General features: G+C 44.0%; 1 protein-coding gene across 2 annotated transcripts in view; it reads right to left on the reverse strand.

Annotated features, from left to right (window-relative positions):
* Nucleotides 1–17,232, reverse strand: part of COLEC11 (collectin subfamily member 11) — a 40,888-nt gene that overhangs the window by 14,292 nt on the left and 9,364 nt on the right. For both annotated transcript variants that reach the window (XM_075747224.1, XM_075747225.1), the window contains exons 2-3: nt 10,443–10,598; nt 4,426–4,497 (exon numbers count right to left, since the gene is read on the reverse strand). In XM_075747224.1, coding sequence (XP_075603339.1) covers nt 4,426–4,497; nt 10,443–10,572 — 202 coding nt within the window. In that variant the 5' untranslated portion in view covers nt 10,573–10,598. The remainder of the gene's footprint in view (nt 1–4,425; nt 4,498–10,442; nt 10,599–17,232) is intronic.

Genomic DNA, 17,232 nt, shown 5'->3' on the forward strand with positions numbered 1-17,232 from the left:
CTGAAAGCATGTAAGTCAGATTTAGAGGGGAGGCCAAGTAAGGGGAACATCATGGTGGGCATTCATTACAGACTGTCTTGTCAAGAAGTGGGACTGGATATCCTGGGAGTTCTTTTAACAACTGTAAGAAGAGTCTTCATAATTAGAGACTAGCTACTTCAGCATCTTCTAGGAGAGCAGCACCATGAGGAGCAATCAGTCCAGAAAGTACATGAGGGACAATTATCTAATGCAGATACTGGGTTTACAGCTAGATGGTAGTCTTCTAGACCTGTTATTCACATACCCTCTGATTGGGAATATGACAGTCAACACTTAGTTGCAGTGACCATGACTGCCTTCACAGAATCATAGAATGATTTGGGCTGGAAGGGACCTTAAAGATCATCTAGTTCCAACCACCCTGTCATGGGCAGGGACACGCTCCACTAGACCAAATTGCCCAAAGCCCCATCCAACCTGGCCTTGAACACTTCCAGGGATGGGGCATCCACAGCTTCTCTGGCAACCTGTTCCAGTGCCTCACCACCCTAATAGTTTTTTTCTTGTATCTAATCTAAATCTACCCTCTTTTAGTTTAAACCCATTACTCCTTGTCTTATCACTACACTCACTGATGAACAGTCCCTCACCATCTTTTCTGTAGGCTCCTTTAGGCACTGGAACACCGCAATGAGATCTCCCCGGAGACCCTCTTCTTTTCTCCAGGCTGAATGATCCCAACTGTCTCAGCCTATGTGGTGGGTTGACCCTGGCTGGGGGCCAGGTGCCCACCAGAGCCGCTCTATCACTCCACTCCTTCACTAGACAGGGGAGAAAAAGTACAACGAAAAGCTTGTGGGTCGAGATAAGGACAGGGAGAGATTACTCACTAATTATCGTCACGAGCAAAACAGACTGAATTTAGAGAGGGAATTCATCTAATTTATTATTAGGCAAAACAGAGTAGAGGAATGAGAAATAAAATCAAATCTTAAAACACCTCCCCCCACCCCTCCCACCTTCCCGGGCTCCACTTCACTCCCGGCTTCAACCTCCGCCCCTGCCTCAGTGGCACAGGGGGACGGGGAGTGGGGGTTACAGTCAGTTCATCACGCGGTGTTTCTGCCGCTTCTTCATCCTCAGGGGGAGGACTCCTCTCATCGTTCCCCTGCTCCAGCGTGGGGTCCCTCTCATGGGAGACAGTCCTTCACAACCTTCTCCAACGTGAGTCTCTCCCACGGGCTACAGTCCTTCACGCACTGCTCCAGCGTGGGTCTCTCCCACAGGGTGCAGACCTTCAGGAGCAGACTGCTCCAGCGTAGGGTCCCCCACAGGGTCACAAGTCCCGCCAGCAAACCTGCTCTGGCGTGGGCTCCTCTCTCCACGGATCCACAGGTCCTGCCAGGAGCTTGCTCCAGCGCGGGCTTCCCATGGGCCACAGCCTCCTTCAGGTGCCTCCACCTGCTCTGGCGTGGGGTCCTCCACAGGCTGCAGGTGGAATCTCTACACCCCCTCATCCTCCCTCCATGGGCTGCAGGGGGACAGCCTGCTTCACCATGGTCTTCACCACGGGCTGCAGGGGAATCTTGCTCCGGCACCTGGAGCACCTCCTCCCCCTCCTTCTTCACTGACCTTGGTGTCTGCAGAGTTTCTTACATCTTCTCACTCCTCTCTCCAGCTGCAAAAGCTCTAACTTGTTTTTTTTTCCTTCTTTAATACGTTATCACAGAGGTGCTGATTGGCTTGGCCTTGGCCAGCGGCGGGTCCGTCTTAGAGCCGGCTGGCATTGGCTCTGTCGGACACAGGGGAAGCTTCTAGCAGCTTCTCACAGAAGCCACCCCTGTAGCTCCCCCCGCTACTGAAACCTTGCCATGCAAACCCAACACAGCCTGTCTTCATAGGAGAGGTGCTCCAGCTCTCAAATCATCTTCGTGGCCCTCCTCTGGACTTTCTCCAACAGCTGCATGTCCTTCTTGTACTGGTGACCCCAGAGCTGGACGTAGTACTCCAGGCGGGGTCTCACAAGAGCAGAGTAGAGGGGCAGAATCACCTTCCTTGACCTGTTGGTCACACAGACCCACATCTCAAGCCTGTCAAGGTCCCTCTGGATGGCATCCCTTCCCTTCAGCATGTCGACCACACCACACAGCTTGGTGTCATTGGCAAACTTGATGAGGGTGCAGCGCTGCCAGTCAGGCGGAGATCGACAAGCTGCAGGAATGTGTCGACAGGAATATCATGAGTTCAGCTGGATGCTAAGTTCCTCACCTGCGATGCATTGATGAAGGCTGGCCAATGGCTGGCTAAAAAATTCCTTCACATGAATAAAAGGACCCAGAGATTTTTGTGCCCTCATACAAGAGAAGCAAACTGAAGTTCAGCTGAGGAAGATGGTTTATTTAGCCTGTAATAGAGAATGGTAAGGAGAGGACCTAATTGCAGTCTTCCACTACCTACAAGTGATTTGTAGAGAAGATGCAGCCTTCTCTTCTCAGAGACACACAGCAAAAGGACAAGAGGCAATGATCACAAGTTACAACACGAAAAACTTCAGTTAGCCCTAAGGAAAAGGTCTTTCACGATGACACCACTGAACAGACCACTCAAAAGGATGTGGAATCTCCATCCTTGGAGATTTTCAAAAGTCTGGTGGACCAGATCATGAGCAACCTGATCTAAATTTGAAGTCTGCCCTGTTTTAACTACGAGATTGGACTAGGTGAGCTTTATGACTTTATGACCTTTTAACTTAAATTATTCTGTGGTACTTTAACTTCTCTTCATGCTGCATTACCTTGCAAGAGTTGAAATTTTAGTTTCCAATATTTTTTTTATAAGAGTCATCCTTGAAGGGTACATCTCCATAAGGGATGGAAATACACTGACTGAATACACATCCCCCCATGAGAGTTATAAATTTTTCAGTGCATTGTAGGGGGAAGAGCTCTAGCTATGGATTTTGGTCCCAGGGAAAACTGCAGGTATCCGACCCCTGTAATTGCCCAGAAGAACTACGTAACGGATCATGCATCATCATGAGGAAGTATAAATTACCACTACGATTGCTTTGAAAGGAAGCTTGTAAATTCAGTTCAGTAAAAACTAAGTCCATTGTTCTGATGACAGGAATGTCAAATATTTAATTTCAATATTGAAATAAAGGGGTTTGGCTACTCCTAATGTGAATTTTTCAGACTGTGCATCTCCTGGAAAACGTATGAATGTCAAATTTCCTCCTTGCTTAAGGAGAAAAACAAATGTGAAAAGACAGAATTTCCTGCAAGACAGAAATGCTACATTTCTCTCAGCTGCATAACTGAATACTATTGAACACCATTCTTCTGAAGAGCTCCAAATATTTTTGAACTACAATGCAAACAGCATTACCACCATCTTTCCATAAATATTACTGAACTGTGATCCAAAAAATGTGGAATCACTCATGGCCATCTCTGCCTATTATGGCTTACTGCCTTCCCTCAGTGTTTTTAATTAAGGTATTGTAAGTGTTCACATTTACAAACAAAAGGTAACAAGAAAATTGAGCCTCATGACTTTTTTCCCTCTGATCAAATATGAGGTTTTCATTTGCAGGAGGCAAATTATGAAGATGACATTATGAGGCCTTTCTTCACAGAAACCTTTTCAAAAAAATCACAATTTTTTTTTTCCAAAATGAATCTTTTTGACCAGAAAGCAATAGTTAGTCTACAAATGAGTGACTACTGGTTTTGGTTGAGATAGAGTTAATTTTCTTCATAGCAGCTGGTAGGGTGCTATGTTTTGGATTTGTGCTGAAAACAGTGCTGATAACACAGCGATGTTTTTGTTACTGCTGAGCAGTGCTTACACAGAGCCAAGGCCGCCTCTGTTTCTCACACCACCCCACCTGCAAGTAGGCTGGGGGTGCACAAGGAGCTGGGAGGGGACACAGCTGGGACAGCTGACCCCAACTGACCAAACAGATATTCCATACCATATGACATCATGCTCAGCATCTAAAGCTGAGGGAAGGAGGAGGAAGTGGGGATTTCGGAGTGATGGTGTTTGTCTTCCCAAGTAACCGTTACACGTGATGGAGCCCTGCTTTCCTGGAGATGGCTGAACACCTGCCTGCCCATGGGAAGGGTGAACAAATTCCTTGCTTTGCTTGCACACACAGCTTTTGCTTTACCTATTAAACCGTCTTTATCTGAACCCACGAGTTTTCTCACTTTTACTTCTCTGATTCCCTCCCCCATCCTGCCGGGGGTCAGTGAGTGAGCAGCTGTGTGGGGCTGAGTTGCCTACCGGAGTTGAAACACAACGACAATACACAAAAATGCCCAAGGATAATTTAGTCATCCCGAAAAGGGAGAGAGGATCCCCATCACCACCACCTCACAAGCAAAGGCAGCATTTGGTCAGGAATGACTTTCAAAACACCTTCTTTAACAAAGTTACCTTTTTCTCCTGGAGGCCCGACTCTGCCTGGACGACCTGGAGCACCTTTTTCCCCCTTTTCTCCAGCCTCTCCTATTGACACAAAAGGAAACAAAAAGAAGAATCATATTAAACCAGGACTATTTTCTATTGGTGGCAGTGACAAGAGTGTAATTCTCCCCAGAGGAAATAAAAACCTACTATAACAAGAGGGGAAAAAAATGAAAGCAGATGCAATCTGATTTAACAGCTTTGCTTGATGCATGCAGAAGAGTTTCCTGCAATTGGTGTAGACACTGACAAAACCAAAGTCAATACATTACTGAAGTCTCATACAATGGGTCTAGTTTTGTGGATGTTACTCATCTCATCAACCTCCAAAACACCCAACAACACAATTCAAAGTAGAAGGTTCAGAATTAGGCCCCAACTTCACACATAAACTTCTGCGCCTGTGTTCACCCAACACTTCCTGAATATCTGCTAAGGACATGCTTAAGTCTTAAGTGAAAATGGCTTAACTATAACCTCAAATTAAAAAAAAAAAAGTTTATGTTATTTATGGAGTAAGAATGGATCAGGCCTACAGGAAGGCATTGCTACACCTGTCATTTAGAGGATCATTTTTAAGCATGACAGACTATCTCCTAATCCATATTCTCTGTTATATACTGTGCCTTTTAATCACTGTGGTACCAACATTGCACATTGTACTTACATGCACGTGGCTCATGGCACATTATTATATTCAACTTATTTAAGCATCAGTTTCTGTAAATGTTTGCCTCCCTGATGCCTTTCATTGGAAATTTGGGGATGCTTAGTTTGTTTCACCCCCTACTAATGTAATACTATTGTAGTTTGCCATTGACATACAATGAAAATCTCTTAAACAAATAGAAGTTTAAAGAATGATTTACATAGCCACCTTTACAAAAAAGATTTATATGAAGGAGAAGAAAGTTCTACAGCTTCCACAGAAAAGAAAATGCCAGGATCTAAAAGCCAGAGCTAGCACAACACACCTGATGCCCCAGTGCTGTATTTCTACAGCGCACAGTGAGCATTAGCTGCTCTCCAGGAAGCTGAAGGGGCACCACAGCTGGAAAGTCAATGGTTATCACACACCCCTCAAGCTCTGCCCTATGGCATAACTGGCAGCTGCAGTTCAGAGAGGGACCATAGACATGACATGTAAAAACAAGCCACTACATGATACTTTTCAAATATGCAGCCTCGGGCTCTCCCTCTCTTTTCTTATTGTAGACATAGGCAACTGTGAGCTGAACTTGGCCCTCCATCTGTTGTATTTTCCTTCTTCAGGCTGCCAGCATGCTCCAGACCATCTTTCCTGCCTTCAGACATGCAAAAATAGGCCATTCTCTGACCTTAATGAGGACAAACTTCACATAATCCCCCGTGAATAATATTGTTAGTATGAAACAAGGTATTATTTGGCATATTTGGGAACGTCACTTTTTTATTATCAGGTAACCAATAGGCTTTGTATGATTGCCTTTCCCCCCCTCAGGGCTGGTTATAAGTTCTTTGCTTCCCAAAGATAAATCCTGACAATGACTTTTCCCAGCTCTCTGGAGGCTGAGAGCAGGCTATTACAGCCTATTGCTTTAGACGTTTTTCAGAGTGAAAGCTGTGCATTAGGGATCAATAAAATAGATCAGTCTTGCTTCAGGCCATTACACTTGCCTGCATTTATTCCTATAATAAGATGACACTGCATTCCTTAGTGTGGGTGTTTAAGAAACTTTCCCTGGGAGGAGATTACCCCATTACAGGCCCAGCTACAGACCACTCTGCATTTTTTGTTATCAGCTGTTTTTAAGCAGCAAGACCTTGGCCAAGAGGGACTGATCAGTGGTCCAGTTCAGCTTTGCCATGTTTACGTTCCTATTTTTGCTGCATGTACTCTGAACACTGTGCAAGCTAAGGAAGCAAAGCCTGTGCAGGTATCATGGACAACAAAACAGTTTTCTGGCAAGGAATTTCAATCAATTTAATTTATCACCAATTAACACTAACTTTTAACTTTTGAAACCTGAATCAGTAAAAAAATAAACAAATGAACTTAGAGAAAGACATCTCTGCGCCCCCCTTCTGGTCTCCAGCCCCTCTGCCACACATTACATCCAGTCCCTTTGGAGCAGGAGGTTGGGATCAGCGAGTGCATCGTGGTCCCTGCCCAGTTGCTCTGGCGTGGCCTCCGCCAGCGACAGTCCCTTTGCAGTCATTCCTCCTGCTCAGTCTCCTCTCCATCCCTTCCCAGATGGCTCTTTGCTCCAGCCCTACTGCACTCCTACCTTCTTACCTTTTTCCACAGCACAATGCAGCTCTTGCTCACACAGCTGAAACGGGGTGAGATGTGCCCAGCAGCGCTCCACAGTGTTGCGATGACCCACACCCCCAAAAGACATTTAGCCCTGGTACAGAACTGAGCTGCAGCAGGATCGCAGGTATCAGGCACAACCCCGACACCACTACAAGCTTCTTCTCCTGTCATGTCAGAGGGAGATCTTTCATAATTCAGATGATCTATCTTACCACTGCTGTCGATTTGCCTCCTTTTGTGAATTCTTTGGGACAGGATTTGTCTCTGATTATGTTTGCATCCTGCCTACCCTGAGCTGTACCATCTACTATAATGAAAATAGCACGCCAAATATTAACTATGATGTGAGCTATTAAGCATTCCTTGGCTGGTGATAACTTTCTTCCATTACTCATATTCTCTGTGTGAGAGAATCACATCAAGTGTGGGTGTAAAAAAAATTGGTTTTGTTTTATTTTATTTATGTAGCATCAACTTTTTTTACGTCTTGTATGCCACTGAGACTATTAAGACAATTCCTGTTTTAGATTCTAGAAAGAAGACAAAACAAGCTGGCAAACTGAGAATTTAAGCTTTGAAGGATTGTCCCATGTTATTTTTTTTCTCCACAATAGTAGTAACTTCACTCTCACATGCCTATCAAAAGGAACCGGAATTTAGGAAGAATATGAGTGAACAACGTAGCGAGGCTTCATCATCCATCCCTCCTTCACACCCAACACACTTTTCCCATTACTAATATTGTCAGCTTGCTAAAACAGTCTGCTGTCTAGATTCTCAGAGCCACGGTATTTTTCCCTTCCGCATTTCATCTTACTCCTTTATATTGTTGAGGTTATTAAAAAAAAAAAAAAAACAGTCCCTAAGACCTAAGCTGCTGACCTTAAACTCATTTGTGCCTTTTTCTATTCTTGGTGTCTTTACTGGCTTTCTTCATCTTCAATTTCTACCTCCATTCTCATCTCATCCCCCTTCCGATTCCTCCTTTTATTCTGTGGGATCCTAATTGGCTTTGTGTCATTTTCTTTTTTTTTTTTTTTTTTTTTTTTTTTAGTTTCCAGTCTCTCCAGTCAGTCTCATTCTTTGTGCCCTTCTTTTCTCTTTTTCTCATCCTGTTCTTCTACAATTTCCCCATTACGCTCCCCCACTTTTGGGAACTTTTCCCTGGTGTCACTCTTTCACCACCCCATTTGGGCTCCACTGTCTGCACCACCTCTTAGGGTTAACCCTCTCTTGCTATTTTTTCCCTTTCACACATCCTGTGGTCTCCCTCTGTTCTTCCACTTCTTCCCCATACCTGTTTTTCCCAAATCCCAACAGGCTCGTGCCCAGCAGCAGTGCGGGGCTCTGTTCCTCCAGCATTGGAGATGTTGCCGGCAGCCCAGCAGAGGAGAAGATGGGGCAGATCTAAAAGCCGCAGCGAGCAAATCCCACTGCGTGGGAGCTGAAATTTGGGCATGCAGCCATGTATATGCTCAGTTTAAAGGAAGCCTTGGCCACTAAAATGGGTTGGAGTTGTGCCAGTGGGGGACAGCAGTATCTCATTACCAATTCTCTGAGCCAGTCCCCCTGACAGCGTAGCTGGAGCACTGATAGCTTTTTAGGGATTTCACATTAACTAGGGCTATATCAGGCCATTTTGTGCTTCACTGAATTTGCACATCAATCTCTCTCACTTTTCAAGGCTTGCATCTCATGAAGCGGAGTGAAATCATTAACACATGATGGTTTTCAGGCCTCTGTTGTTTCCTGGCTCAGGATTGCCTTCTGACAAAGGGCCGGGGTCCTGCTCTGTTTATATGTTTTACAAAACTCTGCTGTATATAATAACAACAACAACAACGGTCCTTTCATAAAAATGGTAATATCACAGATGTTAATTTTGACTGATTACACAAATAAGGAAACTAAGGCAAAGAAGCTACAAAATTTGTCAAAGCCTGTCAACTTATTTGCAATGAAAAATCATTTCAAAGCTTTAGTCTCCACCGCTGTGGGGTCTGACCCTTTGACTGATCTTCTGTGTAACTTTAGACAACATATATTTAACTTGATTATGTTCCTCTCTGTGAGTCACATCAACAGCACTATCTTATGCCTGTTTCACAGCAAATATATCAAACAAATGAAACAACTTTACTTAAGGCTTAGTCAAACCTCAGAAGACCTGGATACAGTGTTGTTCTTTCTAACTAGAACATCTGCAGGTGTAGATACTATTAAGACTTCAAATGCCACTAATTGAAGGAAAATAAAAAACATATATATTTTGGTTCATTTGAGGTATCCAAAGCTTCTTCTATACTACTAATAATAAATTAATAAATAAATAAGAGAGGAGAGCTTTTTTTGGTCTTGAAGCCAACTGGCCAAGCACAACCCACATCCCCACAGCCCAGTTCTCTTGCTTCCAGCACAGAGCAAACACATCTGAACTGGGCAATGTCTGGAGAGGGCAGTTTGCACCACAGCCAAACCTGTGGCCAGGCTGTACTCACAATTTAACTGTACGAACAATTGCAGGACAGAACTGAGCTTTGCCCTCATCAATGAACTAACCAATGAACTGCAGAGACAGTGCCTGCAGTCCATACTATGGTCCTCAGGCAACTGGGAAAGCCCAGGTTTATACTAGATAACATTAGTGGCATCAATATTGTTAGGTGAGTTTTGTGATACTACAACACATAACTACCAGAAAAAATGGAAGGTTAGTTGTGCACTTCTTAAACAATGCATTTTTTTTATCATTAACGATAAATTGGGGGGTTTGGGGGGCGTGCATGTGTGTGTTTGTCCTTAGTGAACAGGTATTTCCCCATGCTCACAGGTGTTACACTCCAGTAGAAACACCATAGAGTCCATAATGAGAATTACTGTTACTGACTAAACAAGGCTAGGATTTCACACCATAATGGATCACAGAATGATAGAATGGTTTGGGTTGGGACTCCCCTTCCATCTAGTTCCAATCACCCTGCCATGGCCAAGGATGCCCTTCACTAGACCAGGTTGCTCAAAGCCCCATCCAACCTAGTCTGTTTCTTTAAAATGCTAATTCTTCCCACCTGTTGTTTTCTTATCTAAAGTATTTTAATACATTTTTGTGCTACAAAAAGATTGATAATTTATTATGCCATCTTTTTGGGTCAACAATTTTAGGGCATATTTTGTAAAAATGTTGGTTTTGTCAACAGGAGCTATAGAAATGACAAAAAATCTAACTAATTTTCTATTTCTTCTAAAAAGCACTTGAGCATTTAAAAATCAAGGGAAGACAAGCAGATAACTACTAAATACAAAATACTTCCCATTAGTACATCACAAAATGGCAATGAAAAACTCTCAGATATAAAGTAGGGCCTGATTTTACAGTCTTTGGGTATGTGTACCATTCATGAGTATAAACACAGAGAAAGCAACCAGGCAGCAGTTCAGAGTAACAAGCACTACTGATCAGGAGCAAGTCTGGGAAACTTTGGCATGCATTCTGTGAACCATGTTCATTTTAACAGACTGAAGTTCATCTCACAAACCTTAAAACTCTGTTTTTAAAGAGGCTGCAAATTGGACAAATAAGAGTACAACTGAAAGGCACCTTCTTTGTCTCTTAGAAACAGTCAGTGGTGCAAATGAGCCTGTTAGAAAGAAAGGATTAGTAGTTGAATGATGGAGTAGACTTCCACATTACCTTTGAGGCCTGGAACAAGAATTTGAACAGAGCAGGACTCCTCTGCAATATGTTGAGGATATCCAGACCTTAGCAGTGACAGGAAGGCAAGGCTAATTAGAGTCACCAAGAAAACCAGATCTCTCTTCATAATGAGCACTTACAGGTCACTGACTCCTAAACAAAAGAATGAATAAACAGTTATAAGAATTCGAAGGACTTTCAACAGTTTCTGAACATATGCAGCATCCTGCTACAAATACAATATATTTTTGCATGCCATAACCCACACAGCATGAGAAGAACACGTGCCGGTCCTCTGAGCAGGTTGTATGTTCCACAGACATACATGAAACATGCAGCCACACATTCAGCAGCTTGTTTTGGTGTTAGACTGGGTAACATAAAACTCAGAAGAAATTTAATTAAGAAGTAGGAGATTAAACAATGCTAATAATAGGCAATTCTGTGTTCACAATTTCTCACTGGAGGCAGGGATCTGGAAAGGTCAAAGGAGAAAACATAGTACACAGGCTTGCACGGAAACATGTTAGTACTAAGTTGCCACTTAGAAAGAGTGCATACTGCTCTAAAGAGGCAATTCGTGGAGATGAGACCAACCTAGAGGCCTGAAATTTCACTTCCCATCTACCTGAGCACTGAAATTGTGCACAGCAAATTGTCTGATACAATAGCCCTCATGTAACTCATTGAGGGTGGAAGGCAGATAATATTTCCACCATATCATGCAATGAAGTTACATCAGAGTCTTCAATAAATCCTGAGAAGATTCACCTCTGAAACATATACTTGTTTAAGCCTACAAGTGAAATGGCTTGCCTGGTATTAGGCTGTGAAGAGAGATCTCAGAAAACAGCAGTATAGAAATGGAGTTTCTGTGAAATGACCATCAAAAGCTGATATTTAGGGGGTCTGTAGAAATACCCTTTGACAAAAGTGTTATTTATGTACTTCTGATATGTTTTTCTAGTCCTGCTCTCACCAAGGCTCTGTACTACACAAACAAGCTGAAAATCACATCAGGGTTTCAAGAGAAAGTACCTGTATATCATCTTTTATTGCCACAACACAGACGTGCATTTTACATATAGAGCAAGAAGACTGGGCTATATTACTCTCCACTTGCCTATTCCCTTCAAAAATAAGCCAAGTAGGATTAGGCTCAGGTGTGGGGCCAGTATGAGGGTCTGTATGTCTCAACACGCTGCAGGTGGATCTGTTATTTTGGGGATAGTCTGAAGGCATAATTGCCCTTCAGCAGGGACAGGATAATAAGGAGCTTCAGGGTGAGAATGAGTTGGTGAAGCAGATACCAAAAATTAAGGGATAGAGGAAAAGGAAGGCAGACTGCCCTCCACGTGCTGCAAAATTGTTTTGCCTATACTGTTAAAAAGCCTTGCTGTAATTTTAAATTCCACCATCAACTCTGATATGTTTAATAGATGACTTAGCTGCAAGACTAAGTAGATGACTTTGGAGTTGGGGGAATAAATTATCCCTCTGAACTGCTGTCCAGTTTGTGCTTCCATTATCCTCGAGGAGATAAAATGAATAGACTGCAGCAGGAAGGTCAGACAGGAGCAGATTTTTGTCTCCCTCCTCATATGGGGAGGGCATGGCATGAGTTACAGGAGTGGCTGCTCTGCCTTACAATGCCCTTGCTACACCATCTGATGCTACGTCCATGCTGCAGGGCAGGGGTGCTCCACAGCACACCCTCTCCACAGTTCTCACTGATCATCCAGATTTGGGGCACAGACTGGTGAATGCTGTGAGCCACTTTTCACCCAAATCTCTTCCCCAACTTTCCTTCCAAAGGAGAGCAAGGTACACGAGGAAGACCGGGCCTGAAAAAGGTGGGGTCTATGCTTGGACCTGGGAAGAGCTCCTGGGTCAAGGGATCTTGATACAGTCATAGTCTAATGGGCTACAGCGGGGCAGGAAACCCTAGGGAAAATCACTGGTGCTGGGTAATCCTCCCATGGAGCAAGGGAGGAACAGGGACTGTCTGGGGATTTTCACAGCCACAACGTGCCATGCTCCAGTAACGGGACAGACAAACTACTTTATAGACAAACTATGCCAACCAGAAAGAAGGCTCAGGAGAGTGTGGACCAAAAAAAAGGAAGCTTCCCCTAAGCTGTAATGTAACACTTTTATTTTCAAGGTCTCTGTTTCAATTTCCTACTACCATTTAGTCTAGCAGATGACAATACAAACAATCTTACTAGAGCGATGCATTTTGTACCCTCACCAACACTCCTGTCAGACTTCTAAGGACTAATGCCATTTACAGAGTCTTCTCTCATAGCTCAGGGTACAGGTTCTGGAGGGACAACACTCACTCATACAGATGCTTACAATATTTTTTTCCCCCCTTCAAGTCTGCTCAGTTCCCAAAATTTTGCTTATGCTACCACAACTATGACGACTGCAGCTCATATATACATGCCTGAATCAGCTTTAAAATACCAAGCTCAGGTATCACCAGGAGCACAGAAACCAACAGAAGTACAAACTTTGGCTGCTCAAATATTTAGGCCATATTAAGTTTTTTCACAATTGCAGCAACATCACTCAAGGCTTCTCAAGAGTGCAGGCAAAATTGAGTTTTTCCACCCAAGGATGAGGAACAAAAGCTGGAGGAGAAGGCACATCATAAAGGTCGACAGAGAGAACAGCAATAGTTGGGGGAGAGAGTAATAATGGAAATTTGGATGTAAAGCTGCTTCTGCTATTGAGAAGCAGGAACCAGTCCAGCTCCCCAGGGCTCTGACAGAAAACCAACAGGAAAACATTTGCTGCATTGTTGATCTCTGCTGTCTTGGGCTACTGCCTCCTTTGCCTATGCACAGAGACATCCTGGACTACTAGAGAGCAGGTCAGGCCACTGACCACTTTACAGCTGTTTTCTAAGGTTATACAAACTATTTGACCACAGTCTTGACATAGTTTTGAAGTATCAGATCTCTGTGACAGCATTCTTCTCCCAAATATCTTCATGTGCATACCAAACAAATTACTTCACATACATTAAGCTTGAATCTGGTCACATCATCCCAAAAGGAGATTCCTAATCCCAGGGTACAAGGCACTGCATCTTGGTGTACTTTGTGGCCTAGAGGAACTCATGGCATCCACAGTGGATGGTTCTACCTCCTTTTGCCAAGTCTGTGATTTGCAACAGTCAGCAAGCTAAAGAGGGAGCAACAAAAAAAAAAGCTAAGAGGAGAGGTTGAGGAGAAGGGTGTTTCTCTGGACCTTCCCTTCAAAGGCTTCTAGGGCCACACTTGGCACTTGAAGAGTCAGTGCTGGTAGACTGGAAAGCAAGGGGGTCCATGGCAAGAACAGGCTTCACAGTGCCAAGTTAGGGACCAACGCTCCCTAGGGAAAGCAGTCAGCTGTCACTGCCTCAGTCAGCCAGGAGGACGTGGCAGATACCCATGCCTGGAAGTCTCTTCCAGACACCTGAACGTAGGTGTTTAATCCTCAGCAGCAGCCATCTTTGAGGAATAGGGAGCAGGACCATCCTGGACAACAGCCAGACTGATGCTCTGTGGGCTGAGCAAACAGAGGACGTGGGTCCTGCCTGCCTTAGCCTACAGCTCCCACCCCACAGCCTAGGAGACCATCTGGCCACCAGCCCACAGGACATCCTAGGCAGGGCATCCCACCTTTTCTTTGTAGCAGGGGCACTTCAGGATCCAGAAGAAGATCAGACAAAGAGGCTTTCAAGCCAAGTGGTTCAGACGCGCAGCTGAAAGCCTGGAAATTAGGCAGTTTCAGCATGAGCACCCAGCAGGCTGGTGATAAGGATTCTCGACAGACAAGTCAGCAAGGGGAACAAAACGGCCTGAGATGGAAGGAGGAATTGAAATTAGGAGGGTGCTCCAAACTCTGCACTAGTGAATAAAAAAGAGCATCACCTCCTCTGGTTGCATTTTACAAGGTTTTAGACATATCCAGACTACAACTGAAAGATCAAAGCCTCCAGGTACATTAAATATTAATCTGCCTTTGCAAACTCCTACACAGCTCAGAGATGAGACAGGCATCGAGCAGCAGAGGACTGTCAGGGCTGCTTGGTGGCTCTGCTCAGCAGCCAGATATGAAGGATTTTCTGGGAAAAACAACCTCCAATGAAGCTTCATCACATTCCCCACTGCCTGCTGCTGCTGCAGGGCTTACAAGCCTCAGAGACATGGGGGATACACTTCACACTACCTCACAATAGCTCAACTCACAGAGAAAATGGACTCGTTCTAGAAAACAGAGCTTCTTAGTGTCTGTCAGGTCATAACACCCAGACCCATGTGAATACTCAGGAAGTTACCTTGGTCTGAGAAGAGCCACTAACAGAGGAAAACTCTGAAGAGGTTGCAGATTAAACACTTTACAGAGTCTGCAGCTGCAGTAAAAGAACACATTAGTAGTAGCAGAAATCAAACCAAAAGCACTTTGGATATCACTTTCTCCACCTTTTCCTGCTTTAAAAAGAAACCTTCTCTTCTGCAGCTAAAATTGCCTTATATGATTGAAGTAAGAGTTTGATATCCAGGTATGTGCTACAGCAGTACCTTTCATTTTAAAATCCTGGAAAATTCCTTGCCTTTCTGACCTACCTTCAAGTCCTTTCAGACCCAGATTCATAAAGGCATTTAGAAAACTAAGTCCCACTGAAATTGGTCCTTGGATAAAGGTGCCAGCCTGTTTTTTCAAACACTCTTAGCCCTGGTATTTGGAGTATCTACAGCATTGGTAGGACCAATGCCAGAGAGAAATGTAGAGATGTTCAGCACTTGTAGAAGTATTAGTATTTTCTCACTGTCTATGCAGGGGTCAGGAATCAAATTTGCAGCACTTAAAATGGTCACCATTAAATCAGCATAAGCCGAAAGCTTTGGAAAAAAATGAAGAGGAGGAGGAGGAAAAGGCAACATTTAACATGCCCTTTCCTTTAAGCTTTAGGGAATCTGCCTCAGTTTCCAAGAGAGAAGAGGTTTGTTAAGGCAGGCTTCGAGTGACAAGTCCTTGAGAGGTCAGAGAATCCTGAAGGGACCACAGGCTCACTCAAAACCCCTGTGGGACCGGCCAGGCCAGCTGGCACCCAGCACTCCTTGAGCTCCCCCACTTCCCCCCAGCTGTAGATGGAAGGCTTGGAGATCACTTCAGCCAGCAAACGCCTCATGCATGAAGACCCTGTATCTGCCAGCAGCTGCTCCACAAGGGCCAGTGGCTTATTGCACAATGTTATTTTGGACCTAGAAGCAACAACACAGATGATCTGCCTAGCTGAATCCAAATGGCTGAGAAATGTGGAAGGAAAATGGTGCTCACTGGCATTAATGCTCAGCCAGCCAACAGCTACAGAGTGGCTGTAATCTTCTGTACAATCCTATGGGAGTCTTCTTCGAGCTGTTTTTATTTCACCATTACTGAGTTGGTTTCACTCTTTATTATGATTTTTTATTATTTTTAAAACTATATTTCATTCTCAGAGATGAGCTGAATTTTCTATATTCTGAATTGAGTATGTCCCTGGTACAGACAGGCACACGAATCTGCAGAGCCACAGCCACATTTGGTGGGTGATTTTCCCAAGCAGGTTTGAGTCAGCACTACAGACACATCAACAGCTTTCAACAGTTTTCACTCCCCTGACTTTTCAAGTCCTCGTCATCCACATCCCAACACCTCCCAGAACTATCTGGCAGCCTGTGTATCCTCAAACGCCCCGGCAGGCCCTAAGCTGCATCCTAACAGACGCAACACATGCCCACAAAATCATGCCAGTGAAATGCCAGGCTGTCAGGCTGCGACACAGACCTCACACTATTTCAAACATTTTGAACCAATTAAAGAAAAAAAAAACCAAACGAAAAAAACCCAGTAATTAAGTCCCAGGGCTACAAGGGTAACATCCGGGCCCAGAGCAGATCAGGGATATGTTTCTGGGGGAAGTGGGGAGAGGCAGAAGGGACAACCCTCCAGTGCCATGCATGCAAGCTGCTTTTCAGCCCTTGGCCCCAGGGGCTGTGGATCACTCCCTGGAGAGGATGTCTTTCACACTGGAGATGAAACCTGTGTCACTGACCTCTTGTTTCTCCATTACAGCCTTGCTGATCATCCTAACCTACAGATGTTTTGTGTAGCTTTGCTTTTACTTTATTGAAGCATTTTCTCATTTGTCCTCCCGGCTCCCTCGTGCATTACCTTAGGTAACCAAGAGTTCACCATTTAGTCAGAATATAAAAATCAGAATCAATGATAAAGCTGCTTAAACAAGGGTGATCATTTTCATAACATTGCAACACTCAAGTTAAATTCTATGTGTTGATTTAAAGGTTAAAGCAACAGCTTGAAAGATTTAAAAAAAAAAATCCCAAAATGTTAATACCATAGAATTGCAAAAATGAGGACCATAACTGCCATGACTACGAAGCCTCTGAAATCTATGGAGCATGGAGCAGCATAAAGCAGAGACGTAACACATTTCAGGTCCTGATGATGCTGAAGCACAGCAAAGTTTGCTGCAGAGGACAAAAGAGTGAGTCTAAGTTGATGGGAAGCTAACGTTACCTAAAAGCCTAACTGATAGGAAGTCATTGGTTACTACTCCCCAAAGTACACTTAATTCTGGCTCAATAGAGCTATTTCCTCAGCCAGTGGTTGTGAGGTGTAAGGGACTATTAGTTCTGACTGTACAACGTAGGTGCCCTTGTCATACATAGGAATAGTAGCCTCACTTTTCATCGAGAAGAATGTTTTCTAAAATTGAGACAAATTTCTT

Source organism: Balearica regulorum, chromosome 3 (assembly GCF_011004875.1).
Source record: "Balearica regulorum gibbericeps isolate bBalReg1 chromosome 3, bBalReg1.pri, whole genome shotgun sequence".
NCBI lineage: Eukaryota > Metazoa > Chordata > Aves > Gruiformes > Gruidae > Balearica > Balearica regulorum.